At 51.8% G+C, this 23723-nt stretch overlaps 1 protein-coding gene across 1 annotated transcript in view; it reads left to right on the top strand.

Annotated features, from left to right (window-relative positions):
- Window positions 1–16171, top strand: part of LOC117190711 (protein scabrous-like) — a 35861-nt gene extending 19690 nt beyond the window's left edge. The window contains exons 3-4 of the mRNA XM_033395776.1: window positions 13995–14540; window positions 14647–16171. Of these exons, the coding sequence (XP_033251667.1) occupies window positions 13995–14540; window positions 14647–15558 (1458 nt within the window). The 3' untranslated portion in view covers window positions 15559–16171. The remainder of the gene's footprint in view (window positions 1–13994; window positions 14541–14646) is intronic.
- Window positions 16172–23723: the final 7552 nt, after the last annotated feature.

Genomic DNA, 23723 nt, shown 5'->3' with positions numbered 1-23723 from the left:
GCACACTGTGGGATAATTCCGGGAAACGACTAAGACAGATGTTAAGAGAAAATAAATAGAAAAGCGCCATAAATAATAGAAATAACAATAAGTGGCAGAAAGTGTGTGGCTGAGAAGATTAAAGCACCCAAATCTCGGCAGATTAAAGGGAACTTTCAGTCGTAACCCAACGGCCAGACTATGAAGCAATCTAATACATAATTAATTAAATGAAATTCCCTTCGAATTGGCTGTGGTTGCTCTTTCGACCGCAGTCAACTTCTCTGAGAGGTAGGCACCCTTATTGGCCCAATCTTTAGCAGAGTGCGTGCTCTCGACCTCGTAACCCGGCACCCATTTAGCCATTAGAGCTGATGCCGTTTGAGTTCTAATCGATTCTCCTGGCCAGGAGTCGACGCCTCGCGAACGAGGGACACATCTGCCGGTGACAGCATGGCATTGCAAATTTCTGCCAAAGATATGTCTAAGCACACACACACACACACACACACACACGGACACACAGCCTGCATACTCGGTCGAACCGGTCACGGAGGACGAAATCGTCGCCCTGGCCCAAAGCTTAAAGGCCAAGAAGGCTCCAGGCCCTGATGGAATCCCCAACCGTGCGGTAAAACTGGCGATGGCATACAACCCGCACGAGTTTGCTAAGGCATTCACGCAGTGCCTGCGGGAAGGACTATTTCCGCCGCAGTGGAAGTTGCAACACCTGGTGCTCTTGCCAAAGCCAGGAAAGCCGCCGGACGATCCCTCCTCGTTTCGACCGATTTGCTTAATCGACTCGCTGGGGAAGACTCTGGAACAGATAATCCGTAGAAGACTGGACAACGCCGTCGAGGATGCTGGGGGACTTTCACCAAACCAATACGGCTTCAGGAGTGGGAGGTCAACGGTGGACGCCATAGGCAGGGTAGTTGACATAGCCTCCAAGGCAGTGGAGGGAACTCGATGGAAGGGCGGCAAGAAGGAATACTGCCCGATTGTCACCCTAGACATCAGGAACGCCTTCAATACGGTGAAGTGGGAGTGCATCCTGGACTCACTTAACCGGCGCGGTGTACCCCAATACCTTCAGGCAATCGTAAGGAGCTACTTCGCGGGAAGACTGCTGGAGTATAATACGGAGGCCGGCGCGCAGACTCACGGCATAACGGCAGGAGTTCCCCAAGGATCAGTGATGGGTCCCCTATTATGGAACATTGCCTACGATGGAGTCATGAGATTAGCTCTTCCAGGCGGATGTCAGCTAACCTGCTACGCAGATGATGTCGCCCTGACGGTGGTGGCCAAGCACCTGGACGTCGTCGAAGCAAATTGTGACACCGCAATCCAGCTGATTGCAGACTGGCTCCGCTCTGCGGGACTAGAGATAGCCGCTCATAAAACCGAGGCAGTATTGGTGAGCACCCGTTCGACTGTGGAGACCGCTCACATCAGGGTTGGCGACCAGAGACTATCGTCGAAACGAGCCATTCGGTATCTGGGCGTGATGATCGACACCAGGCTCAGTTTCCGTGAACACCTAAGCTACGTCCAGGAGAAAGCGGCAAACACGAGTCGGGCGCTGTTCCGAATACTGCTGAACACCCGTGGCCCGAAGCAGGAGAGGAGGATTCTGCTGACCAGTGTAGTCCGCTCAGCCATGACCTATGCAGCAGACGTATGGGCGGATGGAATTAAAGTTGCCAGCTACGCTAGGGGCGTAAAAGCCACTCATCGCCTCTGCGCGCTCCGGATCTGCTGCGGCTTTCGGACCATATCCGACGACGCTGCCCTAGTCCTGGCGGGTGTCCTTCCAATTGACCTTCTGGTGCTTGAGGAGAGGGCCGTGGCCGAGGCCATCCGGGCCGGCGCGGCAAGGAGAGACGCGCGCAAGCAGGCCCGTGAAGGAAGCCTCAGAGCATGGCAAAGCCGCTGGGACGGCTCTGATAAAGGACGGTGGACACACCGCCTGATTCCGGATGTCCGATATTGGATCGGCAGGCGACACGGTGTGGTCAATTTCCATTCCACACAGCTTCTGAGCGGACACGGCTGCTTCAGCCATTACCTTTGGAGGTTCGGCCACGAGAACTCGCCGAACTGCTCGTGGTGCGGCGACGCCACTGAAGACGCTGAGCACATCATTTTTCAATGCGGGCGCTTCTCACTTATTAGGGAGGAGTTGTGGCGAGCCGCCGGCGGGCAGCTCACGCCGAACAACCCGATCGCGAAGATTGTGGAAGACCCCATGGTATGGTCGGCCTGGAGCAACTTTGCAGCCGGCGCCATGAAGGAGCTGCGTAGGTGCGAGCGCCGTAGGAACGAGAGTGGCTAGGAGGAACCATGGTCCCTGCGAAGCAATGCTTTGCGGCCGTCCCGCAGAGACCCGGAACTTCCTGCCGGTCTCTCCAACTCAATACAGCTCCCTGTCTAGCTTTAGTTAAGTCCCAGGCTTATAAAATTTAATAAAATTAAGAGTTAATACAGAAAAAAAAAAAAAAAAAACACACACACGGACACTCCCGTATTCCGCCGCAGTGGAAGTTGCAACACCTGGTGCTCTTGCCAAAGCCAGGAAAGCCGCCGGACGATCCCTCCTCGTTTCGACCTATTTGCTTAATCGACTCGCTGGGGAAGACTCTGGAACAGATAATCCGTAGAAGACTGGACAACGCCGTCGAGGATGCTGGGGGACTTTCACCAAACCAATACGGCTTCAGGAGTGGGAGGTCAACGGTGGACGCCATAGGCAGTCGACATAGCCTCCAAGGCAGTGGAGGGAACTCGATGGAAGGGCGGCAAGAAGGAATACTGCCTGATTGTCACCCTAGACATCAGGAACGCCTTCAATACGGTGAAGTGGGAGTGCATCCTGGACTCACTTAACCGGCGCGGTGTACCCCAATACCTTCAGGCAATCGTAAGGAGCTACTTCGAGGGGAGACTGCTGGAGTATAGTACGGAGGCCGGCGCGCAGACTCACGGCATAACGGCAGGCGTTCCCCAAGGATCAGTGATGGGTCCCCTATTATGGAACATTGCCTACGATGGAGTCATGAGATTAGCTCTTCCAGGCGGATGTCAGCTAACCTGCTACGCAGATGATGTCGCCCTGACGGTGGTGGCCAAGCACCTGGACGTCGTCGAAGCAAATTGTGACACCGCAATCCAGCTGATTGCAGACTGGCTCCGTTCTGCGGGACTAGAGCTAGCCGCTCATAAAACCGAGGCAGTATTGGTGAGCACCCGTTCGACTGTGGAGACCGCTCACATCAGGGTTGGCGACCAGAGACTATCGTCGAAACGAGCCATTCGGTATCTGGGCGTGATGATCGACACCAGGCTCAGTTTCCGTGAACACCTAAGCTACGTCCAGGAGAAAGCGGCAAACACGAGTCGGGCGCTGTTCCGAATACTGCTGAACACCCGTGGCCCGAAGCAGGAGAGGAGAATCCTCCTCTTGCTGACCAGCGTAGTCCGCTCAGCCATGACCTACGCAGCAGACGTATGGGCGAATGGCATTAAAGTTGCCAGCTACGCTAGGGGCGTAAAAGCCACTCATCGCCTCTGCGCGCTCCGGATCTGCTGCGGCTTTCAGACCATATCCGACGACGCTGCCCTAGTCCTGGCGGGTGTCCTTTCCATTGACCTTCTGGTGCTTGAGGAGAGGGCCGTGGCCGAAGCCATCCGGGCCGGCGCGGCAAGGAGAGACGCGCTCAAGCAGGCCCGTGAAGAAAGCCTCATAGCATGGCAAAGCCGCTGGGACGGCTCTGATAAAGGACGGTGGACACACCGCCTGATTCCGGATGTCCGATATTGGATCGGCAGGCGACACGGTGTGGTCAATTTCCATTCCACACAGCTTCTGAGCGGACACGGCTGCTTCAGCCATTACCTTTGGAGGTTCGGCAACGAGGACTCGCCGAACTGCTCGTAGTGCGGCGACGCCACTGAAGACGCTGAGCACATCATTTCAATGTTGGCGCTTCTCACTTATTAGGGAGGAGTTGTGGCGAGCTGCCGGCGGGCAGCTCACGCCGAACAACCTGATCGAGGCGATTGTGGAAGACCCCATGGTATGGTCGGCCTGGAGCAACTTTGCAGCCGGCGCCATGAAGGAGCTGCGTAGGTGCGAGCGCCGAAGGAACGAGAGTGGCTAGGAGGAACCATGGTCCCTGCGAAGCAATGCTTTGCGGCCGTCCCGCAGAGACCCGGAACTTCCTGCCGGTCTCTCCAACTCAATACAGCTCCCTGTCTAGCTTTAGTTAAGTCCCAGGCTTATAAAATTTAAAAAAATTAAGAGTTAATACAGAAAAAAAAAAAAAAAAAACTCCCGTATACATCCATGTACATATGTTATATAACAAATCGCTTTGATGAAAGCTGTCACTGGCAACAGTTGGCGAGATAGCCAGGGAGTCTGTGGGGCAAAGGAGGAAACCGAAAAAAACGCAAATGTTTATCATTGGTTATTGATGCTCCATAACTGCCACAAGGAGTCGGAAAGAATAGAATCTGGTACATGCTCCTGCTCGTCTGAGGGACTTGCTGTTAAATTAGCAAGGCAAACGAATGCGAGCCCGGCAGACAGACAGACAGACAAGCAGACAGAAAGACATGTGTATATAGAAGTAGCAGAAGCATCCAGAAGCACCAGCAGGACCGGAGTGAGTCAAAAGGAGCCCCATGGAAGGCCTGAGACACGGAGAATCCGGTTTCGGTTCCAGGCGACAGGCATGCGGCGTTTGCTCCCCCGCACACTCCGCTCTCGGGCATTTTTACCTTATTTATGTTGATATTTGTTTTGCTTTTGTTTCATGATACGTTCCGTTCCGCCTTCGCTGCACTGCGAACAAATATGTAACCTGTTCTCAGATTAGAGGTCTTTAAACAGCGCCGGCTGTAAGGAAAGCCAATACTGAAATATTCCAATAGAACTTGCCTTTTGTTTATATTCTCAATTTCTCATGGTTTGATTTTTGCAGACCTCTCTTTTGCAATTGAAACTTGGTGCCAATTGGGGATATTTTCTCTCAGTGTAGCCGTCCTGTCACTGGCTGGAGCCTCTATTGTTTCCGTTTCTGCTTCTGTTTCCTCTGCTCCTCGTGCTGCTGCTGTTGTTGTTGCTGGCAATTTGTTTGATTGTTCAAGAGGTTGTTGCTGCTCCTAAGGTGCCCCTGCCCCTGCTCCTGCTTCTGTCCCACCCCTCCCACCAGCACATATACACGTACATATACGAGTAATACCTACGCTGTACATACTTGATTTTTATTTCATGAGTCGAATTATCCTTATTGAAACTTTGGCATGCACTTGGGACTCGATTCGGGTGGGGGGCTTGGTGTTGGGGGTTCGGTTCTGGCTGAATGGAAATATGATCCCAGCGGGGGAGTTTTTTTGCATTGAAAGTGCGAGCGCTCTTTGTATTTTACACAAGAATTTAAATGTGCATTTTTTTCGGAATATTTGTGGGAATAATTCTAGTTGGAAAATTATGCACACGTCTGCCATTTTGTTTGGCCAAGGATAAGGTTGTCGTTGACGTTGCCTTTTAGGTCGCGTTTGAGCTCGGGCTCGGGCTCGGCCTCGGGCTGGAGGTTGAGGTCGTCCTGGCACCGGGCCCCCAAATGCGCATTAACCTAATGGCCGCTTCCCTAGAACTGCTCCACCTTCTCTCCTCTTCGACCGAGCGTAACTTTTTCAAGCATCGCACAAAGGTTAGGTTAACCCGGACGGCCCTCAGCGGGGCCACGCATAGGCCAATCTGGCCCTTAGTTATACGGATAGGGGGGTGTATGAACCGTCGCGGGAGTGTTTAGGTGGTTTTAAAGTCCCCGAGAATCGAGGTGTTTTTAGCATAGGCCAGCAGTTCCTGTGGCGTCCTTTTGGAGGCATCTTCCAGTGACGCCAGCACTGGGGCGCCCAGGTATCTCCTCCTTGCCCTTGAGAGAGCCGGACAGTAGCAGATGAGATGTTCCAGGGTTTCGATAGCCCCAGGTTCATCACATTTCCTGCAACTGTCTCTGTTGGTGATGCCTAGCTTAGCTGCATGTGCAGCAGCCAGACAGTGACCTGTAAGTATTCCCACTAGCAATCTACAGTCCTTTCGTGGTAGGTGCAGTAGGTAGTGGCTAAGTTTCTCGTTGCGTTCCTTGCACATTATCTTCGAGGTTCTGCAGGTGGTGGTACTGTTCCACCTGCTATCAGTCTGTGTTCTAGCCTGCTTCTCTAGATCGCATTGCAGCGTTCTAAGGGAGACAGCCACGTTCTCGGTCCTCCTATTCTCCAGCCCGACGCCTTCCTTAGCTAGTACGTCCGCCGCTTCGTTTCCTTCGATGCCCTGGTGGCTGGGAACCCAATAGATCCGCACTGTCTTTGTCGTGCTAATGCTAATGCCTCCCTGCTCGCCATGACACTTCTGGAACTGACCGCGGACGACTGCATGGATCTTATCGCCGCTTGGCTGTCGACGAATAGGTTGACCGCATCGTGTGCTCGTTCTGTTAGGAGCGCGACCTCCGCTGCTTTCCCGATGGCAAAAACCTGCATTGGTCCGGTAGCTTATACGACAGCCTTATCTCAGGGTCTGTGCAGTATAGGCCCGCTCCTACTCCTCCGTCCATCTTGGAGCCGTCTGTGTATATATTGAGGTGCTCAGTTTGGTCCCTTCAAATTTTCCAGTCTTCGGGTCCCAAAGATGCGGTTGTTTTGACGTCAAGGCAAGTTTGGGGGGTCATGTAATCAGTTGATCTGGTCATGTCCCTGCCAATTGAACTGTGCCCGTATCCTTGTATCGATAGGTTTCCTGATGCTATAAGGCGTTGTGCTGCCTTTCCCGCCATCAGGCGAGCGTGAATGTCCAGAGGGTCGATTCCGAGTACAGTTTCGAGTGCTTTTGTTGGGGTTGACCTCAGTGCCCCTGTAATACAGAGCAGAGCCTGTCGCTGAGTCTTTTCCATAAGCTTATAGTATGTCTTCTTTTCAGTAGCCTGCCACCACACTAAGGCTCCATACAGCAGAGTTGGTCGCACCACCGAGATGTAGATCCAGTGCATTAGAGCATGTGACAGGCCCCATGTGCTGCTGAGCATCTTCTTGGATGCATAAAGCGCAATGGTAGCCTTCTTCACCCTTTCCACTACATTGGGCCTCCATGCCAGCTTGCTGTCCAGAACTGTGCCTAGGTATTTCACCTGTGATTTGGAGTCAGCCTAGTTTGGTCAATTTTCGGGGGGTCCATATCGGTACCTTGTACCTCTTGGTAAAGAGGATGAGGTCCGTCTTGTCCGCGTTGATACTGAGTCCTACCTCTTCCGCCCACTCACGTATCTCCCTGAGTGTACGTTCCATTATGGATAATAAGCTGCATAAGCTGTTATCTTTGGGGCCTTCCTTTCAAATCTTTTGATGAGGTCGTCGACCACCAGATTCCACAGTAGTGGTGACAGGACTCCACCCTGAGGTGTGCCTCTGTGTGCCCCCTTTACCATGGAAGCAGTGCCCCACTCCGATTGCACCCGTCTACAACTTAGGAGGTTTTTGATCCAGACGTTGATTGCAGGGTGTATGTTATTCGCTTCTAGGCGACTTGTTATTGCGGTTGTGGTCACGTTGTTGAATGCTCCTGAGATGTCCACAAATGCTCCCAAAGCATACTTTTTGTTGTGTTATTCGCTTCTAGGCGACTTGTTATTGCGGTTGTGGTCACGTTGTTGAATGCTCCTGAGATGTCCACAAATGCTCCCAAAGCATACTTTTTGTTGTGAAAGGCGCTCTCGATGGTGGCTACTAGCGAGTGTTGTGCCGTCTCCACTGATTTCCCCTTGGTGTAGGCGTGTTGGTTTGTTGACATCAGTCCCCCTACCTCATTCCTGATGTGTAAATCCAACAGCTTTTCTAGTGTTTTTAGTAGAAAGGAGGTAAGGCTTATCGGTCTGTAATCCTTGGGACTCACGTGGCTGCACTTTCCTGCCTTAGGGAGGAAGACAACTCTCGAGGTTCTCCATTGGATGGGGATATAGCCCGTACTTAGGCATGCTGAGTATATTGCGAAGAGCCATGGGGTAATAATCTCTATGGACAACTGCATCATGGCTGGGAATATCCCGACCAGTCCTGGTGCTTTTATGCCCGCGAACGAGTCTATGGCCCATTGGATTCTCTTAGTGGTTAACAGACCTATTGGGGGGTGCTGTTCCTCAGTTGCTAGGTTCTGATGCTCCTTGGCGTCAGTGACCTCGGTGCATCCAGGGAAGTGCGCCTCCATTAGTGCTGTTAGGGCTTCTTTACTGCCCTCTGTCCACTGTCTGTTGTCTAGTTTTAGTTGGCTCTGTACTGTGGGCTGCTTTGAGAGCAGCTTCCGGAGCCTAGCGGTTTCGGGCACTTTCTCAATGTTGGAGCAGAAGTTTCTCCACGAGTTCCTTTGTGCCTTACGTATTTCCTTCTTGTAGCTCCTAAGTAGGATTTTATATTCCTCATTGACAATCTCTTCGTTCGCTTGTTTGGCGATCTTGAAGAATTCCTTGAGGTTGTTCCTTTGGAGAGAGAGATCTCGGTTCCACCAGAGTGGCTTTGACCTCCTCTTCGTTTTCCGCGGTTTGCACGATGCATGGTAGGCGTTCAGTAACTCGTTGGATAGGGTCTTTAGGGACTTCTCTATATCCTCCGCGGATTTCACTGAGCCCGGATTCGCGAGCTTCGAAGTAACTGTCTTTTTAAACTTTACCCAGTTTGTGTTCCGGGGGTTTCTATAGACTGTTATCTTCGAAGAGTGTTTGAATTCGCACTTGAACTGAATGTACTTATGGTCTGAGAAGGATGGTCTTTCGAGGACTCTCCAGTCAGATACCAAGGTACTCTTTCCCGTGACAAGAGTTAGGTCTAGCACGTTTGACGAGGTGGGACCCACGAAGGTGTGTTCCTCTCCCACGTTTGCTACGTCTAAGTTAGTGGATAAGATAAAGTCTAGGAGTGACTCACCTCTATCGTTGGTGTCAGGGCTTCCTCACACATTGTGATGGGCGTTGGCGTCTGCACCGATGAGGAGTTGGAGATTTTTGGAGCTGGCTTCTGTCACCAGACTCCTAAGTTCTTCCGGTGGGGCGGGCCTGTCGTGTGCCATGTAGCAGGAGCTGCCATTAGGCGCATTTCCTCGCTCTCCAGCATCACCACCGTCAGGTCATCCGTGCTGTAATGAGACATAAGATGAGCACGATCCGTACGAGTACGGCGGTTCTGTTCCTGCTTACAGATGTTGAGTAGAGAAGGCTGTAATTTGAGGACTTTAGTCCGGCCACAGAGTTGCCTGACGCAATCCACGGCTCCTGGACTAAAGCTATGTCGGCGGGCCCTTGCTCCATGGCAATGAAGAGCTCCGCCGACGCTACCTTGCTTCTATGGAGATTGAGTTGCAGCACCCTTAGTGTCATGGGTGGCTAACTCAACCTCGCACGACGGGTTGACTATGATTGTCAGGTCACCGTCCTCCTCCTCCTCCTCAGCGCAAGACCCTGGGCGGCCTCCACTATGGTCTCCAGACCTAGGTCCTTCTCGACCTCGCCTGCCTGGAGGGTGTGCGCATCTTTGTCCTCGGGGTGGCGCTTTTCAGCCGTAGGTGTACGCTACCTACGCCCCACGCCATCTTCCCGAACTTGGGATACAGGATGTCCTCCGCCTCCTTGCTGATCTGGAGGATCACGTGCTGGCCCCCCTCGTTGGGTAGTGGGCTACCGGCATGCAGAACCTTCCAGTCAGCCGTTGGCACGTCCGGATTTTGCCTCTGCAGCAGCTTCAGTGCTCGCTCCCCCTGGACAGCAAGAGCACCTTCGCCTTTGGTATGGACGGGATCAGCTCCCTGTCTACCACCTCCAGCTTGGCCCCCTTCCACAGAGCTTCCAGTAGGGGCACCTTCTGCACCAGCCACTGCCGCGTTGAGTCGTCGTTACACTTGAGGATTTTGACCCCGTTCAGCCATTCCGCTCCATCGAACGTGGGCATGGGAGCGCTAGGGTCCTCCTCCATTCGCGAGAACAGTGCCTCGACGAGCTGCGCGTGGACTAACTTCCACTGCGCCACCGTCATCTTCACGTTCTCGTCGCTGCGATCGATCAAGGCCACAATGAGATGTCTCTTGGATAACATGGCCTTCTGCCTCGGCTTCCTCGTCTTCGGCTGGGGGGTGGCCACCATGGGCCCGCGTTGCCGCTTGCTCGCAGGAGTGTCTTTGGCAGCACTCTCGATCGAGCGTTGCCTCTTGGTGGCCAACATCTCCTCCACCTTGTTGGCGAATCCACCGTTTGTTGCCTTCATCTGGGGCAACTGCGCGTAGTGTTCGCGGCCCTCCTGTACCCGTTGCTCAGCCCAGGCTAGCTTGGACTTCTCCTCTTGGGAGATATCCGCCTTGCCCCGGAGCCTGCAACGCGTCGTTTTAGTGGCAGTAGTATTACAACTGACATGACCAGCTCCCGCCATGCCCGAGGTGTGACCGCTGGCGACAGGCAGAGAGGATTGCTCCTCCCCGAGCCCGCCGGTGGTAGCAGTCACGCTTTCCACCGACGTTTGGGTTGACATCCCAACCCGTGCTTGCTCCTTATCTGCCTCCATATTTGGCCCGAAGGTCCATACCGGTTAATGTTTTTCGGGGGACCACCCCTAGCGTTTTATGCCTGGCCGCCAGGCACCTCTAGCCATGGCCTTGGTTCTGTTTCCCCGACTTTAGATCGGGAAGACGATGGACCATAGCCTTAGCTAGACACTGCATTACCCCGGGCAGGGCAAGCGACAGTGCATTATCCTCGCCCGAGATAATGCAGTGTCCATTGCCCAGCCGGCACCCTCGTGGAGGGTTCAGCTAGAGGGTTTTTGCCAGCCAAGCATCGCACAAAAGTTCTATTAAATTTTTACGACAATTCGCCGTAGAGCAGAAGCCGAAACCGTAGCCGAAGCAGAGTCTGAAGGCGGAGCAGCATGAGCAGATTTTTCATCTTTTTATACCCGATACTCAAAATGAGTATTGGGGTATATTCGATTTGTGGTAAAAGTGGATGTGTGTAACGTCCAGAAGGAATCGTTTCCGACCCCATAAAGTATATATATGCTTGATCAGCACCAATAGCCGAGTCGATTGAGCCCTGTCTGTCTGTCCGTCCGTCCGTCCGTCCGTCCGTCCGTCCGTCCGTCCGTCCGTCCGTCCGTCTGTCCGTCCCCTTCAGCGCCTAGTGCTCAAAGACTATAGGAGCTAGAGCAACGATGTTTTGGATCCAGACTTCTGTGATCTGTCACTGCCACAAAAATATTTCAAAACTTCGCCCCGCCCACTTCCGCCCCCAGAAAGGACGAAAATCTGTGGCATCAACAATTTTAAAGATATGAGAAAACCAAAAACGTAGAATTGTAGAGAATGACCATATCTTTAAGACTGCGGAATCTGAATTGGATCGTATCATCATTTTTTCTTGCCTTGTCTCTCTCTAACACACATGTAGCATAGGCGGCTTTGCTTAGAGTAAAACATTAGCGCCTAGATCTCAGAGACTACAAAAGCTAGAGCAACCAAATTTGGTATCCACACTCCTAATATATCGGACCGAGACGAGTTTGTTTCAAAATTTCGCCACACCCCCTTCCGCCCCCGCAAAGGACGAAAATCTGGGGATATTCAAAAATCTGAGAGACTATTAAGGCTAGAGTAACCAAATTTGGTATCCGCACTCCTGTTAGATCTTACTATAAAACGTGTATCTCAAAATTTCGCCCCACACACTTCCGCCCACACAAAGGACGAAAATCTGTTGCATCCACAATATTGCACATTCGAGAAAACTAAAAACGCAGAATCAAACGCATTAGCGGCGTCTGCCGGAGGAGAGCCATACTGACTTAGTATCGGGTATAACCGTAGAGTTGCGGTGTCCGCTGCAACTCACAACGTTCCCCCTCGTTCCTTGTGCAATTCACATATACCGCCCCCCCCCCGCCCCCCCCCCCCCCCCCCCCCCCCCCCCCAACCCCACCATCAGCCCCACTGGAAGAGCTGTCACGCTAATAGCAAATCCTTGTTAGCTTCACTTAAGTACAGCATTTAAAATTTTCACTTTTAATCCTTGAACAAACCCACGAAAGGAGCTGGGGATCTGGCATGCTCTAGCCCCTCGCCCACATCTTCGCTTTGTGTGTGCGCCTGGAAATTAATTAGTTGACTGCTCCTCCCGCCTGGTTCCCGCTTTCCGCTCACCACTCACCGCTTCCCGCATTCCATATAAAACTCGAACGTGTCGTATTAGCTGCGTTCGTGACCTTTCGCATAAAACAGCGTCGCTTCCACCCACAGCCCAGAGCGAGTGCAGCACCGCTGCTCCACCACTCTGCGGCACGTGCGTGAGGGCAAAGCAAACACAGAAAGAGAGAGAGAGAGAGAGAGAAGGAGGGAGGGAGAGTGGGAAGCAGCCCCACGGTCTGGAGTGCGAGTGGCAGCAATGTGGCCGCCCGTTCCAGTGCTGCTCCGAATCGTTCGAACCTCGATGAGTCACAAACGCAACTTTGGAATAAATATTCATGAATTCGTACATATTTTCCATATTTTTCGTTAGCTTTCTGTTTGTTTTTCTTTGCCTCGGCGACTAATTGAATTCGAGGAGAGAAATGCCTTCAAATTACGGAAAATAAAATGTGTGTTAAAAGTCCGGCATTGTATATCTTTCGGGAAAAGTCAAACAGTGCCCCAATTTAAAGGGTAGGAATGCCATTTGCTTGATTAAGGGTTTTGCACAGATTTATTGTTAATTAAAATAAGAATTTCATAAAATCCACCAATGACCATACAGGTCGTTGGAGGATAAACGAGTGCCAGTAATTTTCTCTCGAGAAAAGGCTTTCGAGTGAAGAATTTTATTTTCAATGGGGAAATCTCTTTTCTCCGATTAAGTAATCCCTTCTAGTGGAGTTGCTTCTTCATTTACCTTTTGGAGTCAGAAAGAACTCATATTTCCTGGCTTTCACTTTTTTCACGTATGAAATATAAAGAAGAGAAATGAAAATTTTTTTTACGAATTGGTGTCCCAGAGAAAACTCTTCAGAAACATCAAAATGTTGCCAATTCATGAAAATAATCTTCAAAGTCAAAGCAGAGGAAATCCTTGAATGGAGAAGCGAAAAGGACCTCGTTTTTCTTTTGATTTCGACCCTTTTAAAGCAGACACCCTACATATACCATAATTCTGGCTCAGGTTGGATCCCTCCGGGGTTGACACATTCATTGCATTCATTAGCAGCACACTTACAGTCGGTTTTTGTCCCCAGCAGCGTCGTCTTTTATTAGTCAATTACGAGAGACTTTTCTATTAATCATGGCCGTCCATTGAGCGGGGAAAAGCAACCATCTAATGAAAGTAAAGAAGAACGATACGAGTGAGACAGATATATATCACAGATACGCAAATCCATTCACTCCACTCGCAGATACTCACTCGCAGACACTCAGTCGCAGATACTCGGAGATGGTAGGATGAATGTGACCCAAATGGCATTACCTTAGTTTACAGCTGCTCGCGAGGCTGTCACTCTGCGAAATTATTTCTATGCATATTGCGGGTACGAGTATGTGGAAATTTATGCAGCTTCTTTTTTCCGCAGAGCAGCAGCAGCAGCAGCAGCAGCTTCAGGGACTTACACGGTTTTGTTGTGGCTGGGGATGGGGCTGACATTATTGTTGCAAGCTTTTCAGTCGGCATCCTGCTGCCTCATCCGTAACGTAACCCAAGCCAACTTGCTGTCAGGCTACCGCTGCTGGTGCCTGGTTATAAAATGCATTTATAATAAATGGATTTAGCATTCAATTCCCAGCACATAATCCCCGCCAGCGACGCCTCCGCACACACACACACGCCCAATCCCTAGCCACGCCCCAGACAACAAAAGAGCTAGAAGAGCTTAGGAGTACTCCTCTTTAGATACTCTAAGAACCATTTCGGGATTTCAAGCTCCTAATCTCCATAACCATTCTCTATCCGTTACAGCTCTCTGGCTCCAGTTCCAGCTCCAGCGTCACTCTGGCCGACCACAAACGCCGCCACTGCCGGTTCCAGAGCCAGCAGATCCACGCCCTGCAGCAGGCCCATCGCGGACTCCGCCGGCAGGTAAACGAGCTGCGCTTCCACCACATCGATGAGCGGGTGCGCAGTCTGGAGGTGGAGCAGCACCGCATCGCCAACGCCAACTTCAATTTGAGGAGCCAGATCACCTCGCTGGACAAGCTGCACACCTCCATGGTGGAGCTGCTCGAGGACGTGGAGGGGCTGCAGACAAAGATGGACAAGAGCATACCGGAGGTGCGGCACGAGATCTCCAAGCTGGAGTTCGCCAACGCCCAGATCACCTCCGAGCAGAGCCTGGTGCGGGAGGAGGGCAAGAATGCGGCCCACTCCCTACAGGCCATGGCCGTCAGCGTGAGCGTGCTGCAGGACGAGCGTGAGGGCATACGGAAGCTCGTGAGCACGGTGGAGAGTCTGCAGACGAATGTGGACAGGCTGCAGTCGCTGGTGAACGATGAACTGAAGAATAAGGTGAGTCCTGCTCCTCCTCCTGATCTCTCGGGCTAACATTGACCGCCTTTCCATGCACACACTCTACATATCCCTCTCTCTCTCTCTCGTCTTGTCTCTTCTGCAGCTCTCACACCTGAACAAGCCCCACAAGCATCCGCACCATCAGCTCCAGCAGCAGCAGACGCAGCAGGAGGCCAGCATCGACTCGGCCCTGGCAGAGACCCCCGTGAGCGAGCTGGAGAGCGTCGAGGCACAGTACGAGGCCATCACCAATAAGCTGCCCCACGACTGCAGCGAGGTGCACACCCAGGCGGATGGCCTCCACCTGATTGCGCCCGCCGGACAGCACCATCCCCTGATGTCACACTGCACCGCCGACGGATGGACCACAGTGCAGAGTCGCTTCGACGGCAGCGCCGACTTCAACCTTACGTGGGCGGACTACGCCCACGGCTTCGGGACCCCCGGTGGCGAGTTCTGGATCGGCAACGAGCAGCTGCACCACCTCACGCTGGATAACTGCAGCCGACTGCGGGTGCACATGCAGGACATCTACGACAGCGTGTGGGTGGCCGAGTATGCCCGATTCTACATCTCGTCGCGCGCCGATGGCTTCCGCCTGCAGATCGGGGAGTACAGCGGGAACGCCTCCGATGCGCTCAACTACCAGCAGGGCATGCAGTTCTCGGCCATCGACGATGACCGCGACATCTCACAGACGCACTGCGCTGCCAACTATGGGGGGGGCTGGTGGTTCTCTCATTGCCAGCACGCCAATCTGAATGGGCGCTACAATCTGGGGCTGACTTGGTTCGACGCCGCTCGCAACGAATGGATAGCGGTCAAGTCCAGCCGGATGCTGGTGAAGCGACTACCCGCCGCCGAGTGCCAGGCAGGAACGAGCGGCCCGGGCCCGGCGTCCGCGACAAGTGTAACCTCAACCACAACCCCAGAGGCTCAGGCGTCGGTGGCATTGACGGCATCCACCAGTACGCCCAGTACTGTGGTGCAGTTCATTGCCGCCGCTCAGGAGTAAGTGAGCTGTAACACCCCCCCCACCCGTGAACCGGGCTAACGGGAACCGGGAACGGCTACAGTGAACCACCAGAGCCAGGCCTACTATAGTTGGGAGTGCACTAATCGTTTGTGGGAGTGAGAGTCCGAAGCGGAGACGGAGGCGGAAGTGGAATTAGAGTTCTAAAAGATCCCTAATCCTAGTCCGAATTATGTTAGTGTAAAGTGGACGTGGAGTCCTTGTACATAGTCGATCAGCCCTAAGTTGTAGCAATAATCTGTAGAATGGAGCTTACCCTAGACGTATCCGTAGTCAAATGTCGGTCCATCAGTCGTCAACCCAAGCAAACCGTATAAATATTCAATTCTTTGGTCTTTCAAGCAAATCTCATTGAGGCTTACGTCCCACGAAGCTCTAAAACGAGTGAGAGGTAGAGAGAGAGGGAGAGAGAGAGTGCGGGAATATCATATGAGAAGAAGCCGAGTGAATGTCTAGACATAATCGCCACTAGCTTAGTTATAGCCATTAAGAGCATCAGCTATCGATCTACTCTAGTTAAGGCTCATCTCAGACAAATAATAAATATACTAGAAATGGAAAACATGTACTTTCAGCGGCAGTTTTAGGATAAGCTTAGGGCCCCCCATATCAGTCATACATATACATACATATATGTAAGATATTATTTAGAGTATTGTTTATTCGTATTATTATCGCAGAGGCCTGGTATGTGTGCTTACAAAAGTTCTTAATGTTACGGCTTATTTCTGCTGATTTTCTGCTGCTGCTTGAGTCGCGTCCGTATGCTGCTGTTCTCTCCTTTTCACTGCTTCGCTCGGTTCCTCTTCTTCTCTGTCCGCTGTTGATCTGCTTCTGTTACTACTGCTGTTGCTGCTGCTGTTACTACTGCAGTTGCTGCTAATCATCTGTTCCTCTGCTGCTGTTATTACTGCTGTTGCTTATCTCCGCTGCCCCCTCAATAGGCCAGCTGGCCATCTCCTTCTTACACTCGGTCATCCTGATTAGTCATCAGTCCCTGATGACCATGCGTCCTCGTTTTCTACAGAAAAGCTCCATAGTTTCATGTTATCATTGCTTGTGGTCGTATTGCTTGGTCCTTCGACGTCTGCTGCCTACCGAACATTATAGCGTCCGCCTCGTTTCACGTTGGTTATTTCGTATGGTCCTAAAAATTCGCTGGCCATCTTTCTTCCGGTTACAAATTGAGTTCTACGTATGGCTACGAGATCTCCGACCTTGTATCCGTATTCGCATTTCCGCTTTTTATCGAATTGTTCCTTGTATCTCTCCTGGGCCTGCTGAATATTTTCTTTTGCCTCTTGTCGCATCTTTTGCCTCTCGTCTTCAAAATTATCAACCATCTCTTTTTCTGAAATATGTCGCTATCCGGTCCACAACGCATTTTTACCCCGATCATCAGCTCAAATGGACAACGCTTTGTAGACACATGAACAGTGCTGTTAATAGCCCCCTGAACTCGCGGTACGAACTTATACCATCTTCCAGGTTCCTCCGACGACAATTTGGAAATGATGCTCAGAATAGATCGGTTTACGCGTTCAATTTGTCCGTTTCCTCTTGGTACCCCTGTGGTGCTCCATATGTGTTCGATGTTCTTTTCCTTGACAAACTCCTCAAAGCTTGAAGATGTAAATGCTGCTCCACGATCGCTTACTATGCGTGCCGGATTACCAAATACATCAGACCACTCCCTTAACTTCTTGAGAACTTCGTCTGCTCCTCTTGTTTTTGTGGGATACATCCATAAGAACTTACTGAAGCTATCAACCATTGCGAAGATGTACTTGTACTGCTTTGAAGTAGCATCCATAGGCCCAAGGTGATCACAGCGGCTGTGATCCTTTGTCAATTTGATGCAGAAATCCCTCTTTTTTGCCAAGCTTTTTGTTGTAGATTATACATTTCATACAGTTTCCTATGATCTGCGTTACTTTTCCTTCCAGATGTGGAATCCAATAGCTCTGCTGTACGGTATGCATTGTTTTTTGAGCGGCAAAGTGTCCTGCGTTGTGAGCGTCGGGGGGGGGGCTTATGAACCGTCGCGGCAGTGTTTGGTGGGTTTTGAAGTCCTCGAGGATCGAGGTATTTTTCGCGTCCTCTTGGAGGCATCTTCCAGTGATGCCAGCACTGGGGCGCCCAGGTATCTCCTCCTTGCCCTTAAGAGAGCAGGACAGTTGCAGATGAGAAGTTATAGGGTTTCGGTTTCCCCAGGTTCGTCACATTTCCTACAACTGTCTCTGTTTGTGATTCCTAGCTTTGTCGCATGCGCCGCAGCCAGGCAGTGTCCCGTTAATATTCCCACTAATAATCTGCAGTCCTTCCGTGGTAGGTGCAGCAGGTAGTGGCTGAGTTTGTCATTGCGTTCCTTGCACATGATTTTCGAGGTTCTGCAGGCGGTGGTACTCCTCCACCTACATTCGGTTTGTGATCCGGCCTGCTTTTCTAGATCGCTTTGCAGCGTTCTGAGGGAGACAGGCACGTTCTCGGTTCTTGTATTCGCCAGCCCGACGCCTTCCTTAGCTAGTACGTCCGCCGTCTCGTTCCCTTCGATGCCCTGGTGGGGCATCCAGTAGATCCGCACTGACTTTGTCGTGCTTAGGGTATCTAGTGCCTCCCTGCTCGCCAAGACATTTCTGGAACTGACTGCGGACGACTGCATGGATCTTATCGCCGCTTGGCTGTCGACGAATAGGTTGACCGCATCGTGTGCTCTTTCAGTGAGAAGAGCGACCACTGCTGCTTTCCTGATGGCAAAAACCTCTGCCTGGAATATGCTACAATGGTCCGGTAGCTTATATGACAGCCTTATCTCAGGGTCTGTACAGTATAGGCCCGCTCCTCCTCCGTCCATCTTGGAGCCGTCCGTATAAATATTGAGGTGCTCCGTTTGGTCTCTTCCGATTTTCCAGTCTTCAGGTCCCAAGGATGCAGTTGTTTTTACGTCTGTTCATTTCCCTTCCAATTGAACTATGCCCGTATTCTTGTGGCGACATATTTCCTGAAGCGATGAGGCGTTGTGCTGCCTTTCCTGCAGTCAGACGGGCGTGGATGTCTAGGGGTTCGATTCCAAGTAGGGTTTCGAGTGCTTTTGTTGGGGTTGACCTCAGCGCCCCTGTAATACAGAGCAAAGCCTGTCGCTGAGTCCTTTCCATAAGCTTATGATACGTTTTATTTCCAGTAGCTTGCCACCACACTAAGACTCCATACAGCAGAGTTGGTCGCACCACCGAGATGTAAATCCAATGCATCAGAGCCGGAGATAGGCCTAATGTGCTGCTGAGCATCTTCTTGGATGCATAAAGCGCAATGGTGGCCTTCTTCACCCTTTCCAATACATTGGGTTTCCATGGCAGTTTACTATCCAGTACTGTGCCCAGGTATTTGACTTGTGTTTTTGGGGTTAGCCTAGTTTGATTGATCTTCGGGGGGGTCCATATCGGTACCTTGTACCTCTTGGTAAAGAGGATGAGGTCCGTCTTGTCCGCATTGATACTGAGTCCTACTTCTTCCGCCCACTCGCGTATCTCCCTGAGTGTTCGTTGCATTAGTGAGCTGAGGGTCGATGGGCAAACACCCGTAATAAGTATGCTTATGTCGTCCGCATAAGCTGTTATTATTGGGGCCTTCCTTTCGTATCTCTTGATGAGGTCGTCGACCACCAGATTCCACAGGAGGGGCGACAGGAATCCACCCTGGGGTGTGCCTCTGTGTGCCTCTTTCACCATGGAAGCGGTGCCCCACTCTGATTGCACCCGACTGCAACCTAGGAGGTTCCTTATCCACAGGTTGATGGCTGGGTGGGTATTAGTTGCTACCAGGCAATTTGTTATTGCTTCCGTAGCCACGTTGTTGAATGCTCCGGAGATGTCCACGAATACTCCCAGTGCATACTTTTTATTGTGAAGGGCTTTCTCAATGGTAGCTACTACCGAATATAGTGCGGTCTCCACCGATTTCCCTTTAGTATAGGCATGCTGGTTGGTTGACATCAGTCCCCCTACCTCATTCCTGATGTGTAAGTCCAGCAGCTTTTCTAGCGTTTTTAATATAAAGGAGGTAAGGCTTATCGGTCTATAGTCCTTGGGACTCGCATGGCTGCACTTTCCTGCCCTTGGGAGGAAGACAACTCTCGAGGTTCTCCATTGGATAGGGATATAGCCAGTACTTATACAAACTGTGAATATTGCGGAGAGCCATGGGGTAATCGCCTCTTTGGTCACCTGCATCATGGCTGGGAATATCCCGTCAAGTCCTGGTGCTTTTGTGCCCGCAAAGGAGTCTATTGCCCAGTGGATTCGCTTGGTGGTTAACAGATCTGTTGGGGGGTGTTGTTCCTCGGTTGCTAGGTCCTGGTGCTCTTTGGCATCAGCGACTTCGGTGCAACCAGGGAAATGTGCCTCCATTAGTGCTGTTAGGGCTTCGTCACTGCCCTCTGTCCACTGTCCGTCATCTAGCTTTAATTGGCTTTGTATGGTAGGCTGCTTAGAGAGCAGCTTCCGTAGCCGTGCGGTTTCTGGTACTTTCTCGATGTTGGAGCAGAAGGTCCTCCACGAGTTCCGTTGTGCTTTACGTATTTTCTTCTTGTAGCTCCTCCTCCTCCTCCTTCCGCATAGACGATCCCTTCGTTCGCTTGTTTGGCGGTCTTAAAGAATTCCTTGAGGTTGTCCCTTTGAAGAGAGAGATCCCGGCTCCACCAGAGTGGCTTGGACCTCTTCTTCGTCCTCGAGGGTTTGCACGATGTGTGGTAGGCGTCCAGCAACGCGTTGGATAGGGTTTCTAGAGACTTCTCTATGTCCTCCGCGGATTTCACTGTGCCCGTACTCGCGAGCTTCGAAGTAACTGTCTTTCTAAACTTTTCCCAGTTTGTATTCCGGGGGTTTCTATAGACTATTACCTTCGAAGAATGTTTGAAGTCGCACTTAAACTGAATGTACTTGTGATTTGAGAAGGAGGGTCTTTCAAGGACCCTCCAGCTAGATGCCGTAGTACTGTTTCCCGTTGCTAGTGTTAGGTCTAGCACGTTGGATGAAGTCGGACCCACGAAGGTGTGCTCCTCCCCGACGTTTGCTATATATAGATTAGTTGCTAGTATAAAGTCTAAGAGTGCCTCACCTCTATCATTGATGTCGGTGCTTCCCCACACATTGTGGTGGGCATTGGCATCCGTCCCGATGACGAGTTGATAGTTTTTGGTGCCGGCTTCTGTCACCAGGCTCCTGAGTTCGTCGGGTGGTGCGGGTCTGTCGTGAGCCATGTAGCAGGAAGCCACCAGAAGGCGCTTTTCCTCGCTTTCCAGCATCACAACCGTCAGGTCATCCGTGCTGTAATGAGACATAAGGTAAGCATGGATTCCCTTTGGTACGAGTACGACGGTTCTGTTCCTGCTTACCGATGTTGCGTAGAACAGGTTGTGATTTGAGGACTTTAGTTCGGCCACTGAATTGCCTGTCGCAATCCAGGGCTCCTGGACTAGAGCTATGTCGGCGAGCCCTTGCTCCATGGCGATGAGGAGCTCCGCCGACGCTACCTTGCTTTTATGCAAGTTTAGCTGCAGCACACTCAGCATGGGTGGCTGGCTCACTTGCATCCGACGGGTTGACTACTAACGTCAGGTCACCGTCTTCCTCGTCTTCGTCCTCAAGCGCAAGACCCTGGGCGGCCTCCACGATGGACTCGAGACCTAAGTCCTTTTCCACCTCGCCTACCTGCAGGGTATGCGCGTCCTTGTCCTCAGGGTGGCGCTTTTTGAGGCGCAGGTAGACGCTACCCATGCCCCACGCCATCTTCCCGAACTTGGGATACAGCAGGTCCTCTGCCTCCTTGTTTATTTGGAGGATCACACATTGGCCCCCCTCGTTGGGTAGTGGGCTACCAATGTGTAGGATCCTCCAGTCGGTCGTTGGCACGTCCGCGTTTTGCCGCTGAAGGAGCTTCAGCGCTCGGTCTCACTGGATTGTGATGGGGAAGTGTACCTTCGCCTTAGGCTTGGACAACCTCCAGCTTGGCCCCCTCCCACATCGCCTCCAGTTGGCAGACCGTACGCGTCAGCCACCTTAGGGTTGGATCGTCGTTGCACTTTAGGATCTTAACCCCATTTAGCCACCCAGCACCATCGAACGTGGGCATAGGGGCCGCGGGGTCTTCTTCCATGTGTGCAAACAGTGCGTCGACGAAACGCGCGTGCACAAGCTTCCACTGTGCCGCTGACATCTTGCCGTTTTCCTCGCTCCGGTCGATGAGTGCCACGATCAAATGTCGTTTGGTCACATCGCTGACCTTCGCGTTCGATTTCGATGGCTTCTTGGCCACTTTCGGTGGAGGGGCTGCACTCTTGGGCCCGCGTTGCCGCTTGCTCGCCGGAGTGTCTTTAATGGCACTCTCAGTCGAGCGTTGCCACTTGGTGGCCATCATCTCCTCCACCTTATTGGAATATTCGCCATTCGACGCCCTCATCTGTGGCATCTGGGCGTAATGTAGTCGGCCCTCCTCTACTCGCTGCTCGGCCCAGGCTAGCTTGACCTTCTCCTCCTGGGAGATGTCTACTTTACCTTGCAGCCGGCTTTTGATATTGAGGGCCGCTTTGTATTGTGCTTTGGCCTTCATCCCCTCCTTGGAACGCTTCGGCCCTTCCCTACGCAGGGAGCTGGTGCCTGGTTCCGGTGAGCGGAGAAGGCTCTCTTCCTCAATCCTGCTCATAGAGAGCACGCTCTCCAGATCCGTGTCTGTGTCGACTACGGCATCTGTGCGGCTCAACTTGCAGGCTGCGGAGTGAGTTGTTTTTGTTGTTGTTGTTGTGGCAGTAGCTTTACAACTGACTTGGCCTGCTCCCGCCAAGTCTGAGGTGTGACCGCTGGCGACACGCGAGGATTGCTCCTCCCCGTGCCCGCCGGTGGTAGCAGTCACGCTTCCCACCGACGTTTGTGTTGACATCCCAACCCGTGCTTTATCCTTCTTCGCCTCCATATTTGGCCCGAGGGTCCATACTGGTTAATATTTTTCGGGGGGACCACCCTCTAGCGTTTTAGGCCTGACCGCCAGGCACCTCTAGCCATGGCCCTGGTTCGGTTCCCCCGACTTTGAATCGGGAAGACGCCGGACCCTAGCCTTAGCTAGACACTGCATTACCCCGGACAGAGCAAGCGACAGTGCATTACCCTTGTCCGGGGTAATGCAGTGTCCATTGCCCAGCCGGCACCCTCGTGGAGGGTTCAGCTAGAGGATTTTCGCCAGCCAATGCTTTTCTTTCACCAATGCTTCCTTTAATGTAGCGAACGCCTGCTGCTCCTCCAGACTCATTTTAAATGGGACATCTTTTCGCAGCAGATTGGTCAGTGGTTTGGCAATTAGCGAATAGTTTCTTATGAATTTACGGAAAAACCCAGTTAATCCTAAAAACGACTGCACAGCCTTTATGTTTTTCGGCATCGGGAACTTGCTGACGGCTTTGGTTTTCTCCAATCCAGGCTTGATTTCCCCTCCTCCAACTTGATGACCCAAAAATGTAATGGTCGACTGCAGAAATCGGCACTTCTTCCACTTCATCTTCAGCCCGTATTCAGCTGCGGCATCAAAAACCTTCTTCAGCTTTCCCAGGCATTCGTCGGCGGTTTCAGCGTGTATAACGATATCGTCCAGGTACAGGTCAAGAATGTTTTCATTTATAAGGTTTTGAAATACAAAACTTATAAAACGGATGAAAGCTGCTGGCGAATTGCAAAAACCGAAGGGCACACGGTTGAACTCAAAGAGGCCTTCCTTCGTTATGAACGCCGTATATTTTTTGCTGCTTTCTTCCACAGGAACGTGGAAAACCCCATTTTCTAAGTCCATGATGGTGAACACCTTAGCATTTTCCAGTTTTTCCAGCACCTCTTCAACGATTGGAACGGGAAAGCAATCTTTCAAGACCATCTTGTTCAACTGACGATAGTCCACGCAGACCCGGCTGCTCCCATCCTTTTTCTTGACAATTACAGTCCGACTGGCGAAATTTGATGATGAGCGTCGTATTATCCCAGCGTTGGCTCATTCATCGATCTGCTGCTTGACAACGTCGGCTTCGCTGATGGCCACTCGACTTGGCGAATGTCGAAACGGCGCTATTTTCTCGTCCGGTACGATCTTCAGCATGATCGGGCACACTG

This window comes from Drosophila miranda (assembly GCF_003369915.1).
Source record: "Drosophila miranda strain MSH22 chromosome Y unlocalized genomic scaffold, D.miranda_PacBio2.1 Contig_Y1_pilon, whole genome shotgun sequence".
Classification (NCBI taxonomy): domain Eukaryota; kingdom Metazoa; phylum Arthropoda; class Insecta; order Diptera; family Drosophilidae; genus Drosophila; species Drosophila miranda.
The sequence above is the reverse complement of the archived record's forward strand: the minus strand, read 5'-3'. Positions and strand labels throughout refer to the sequence as shown.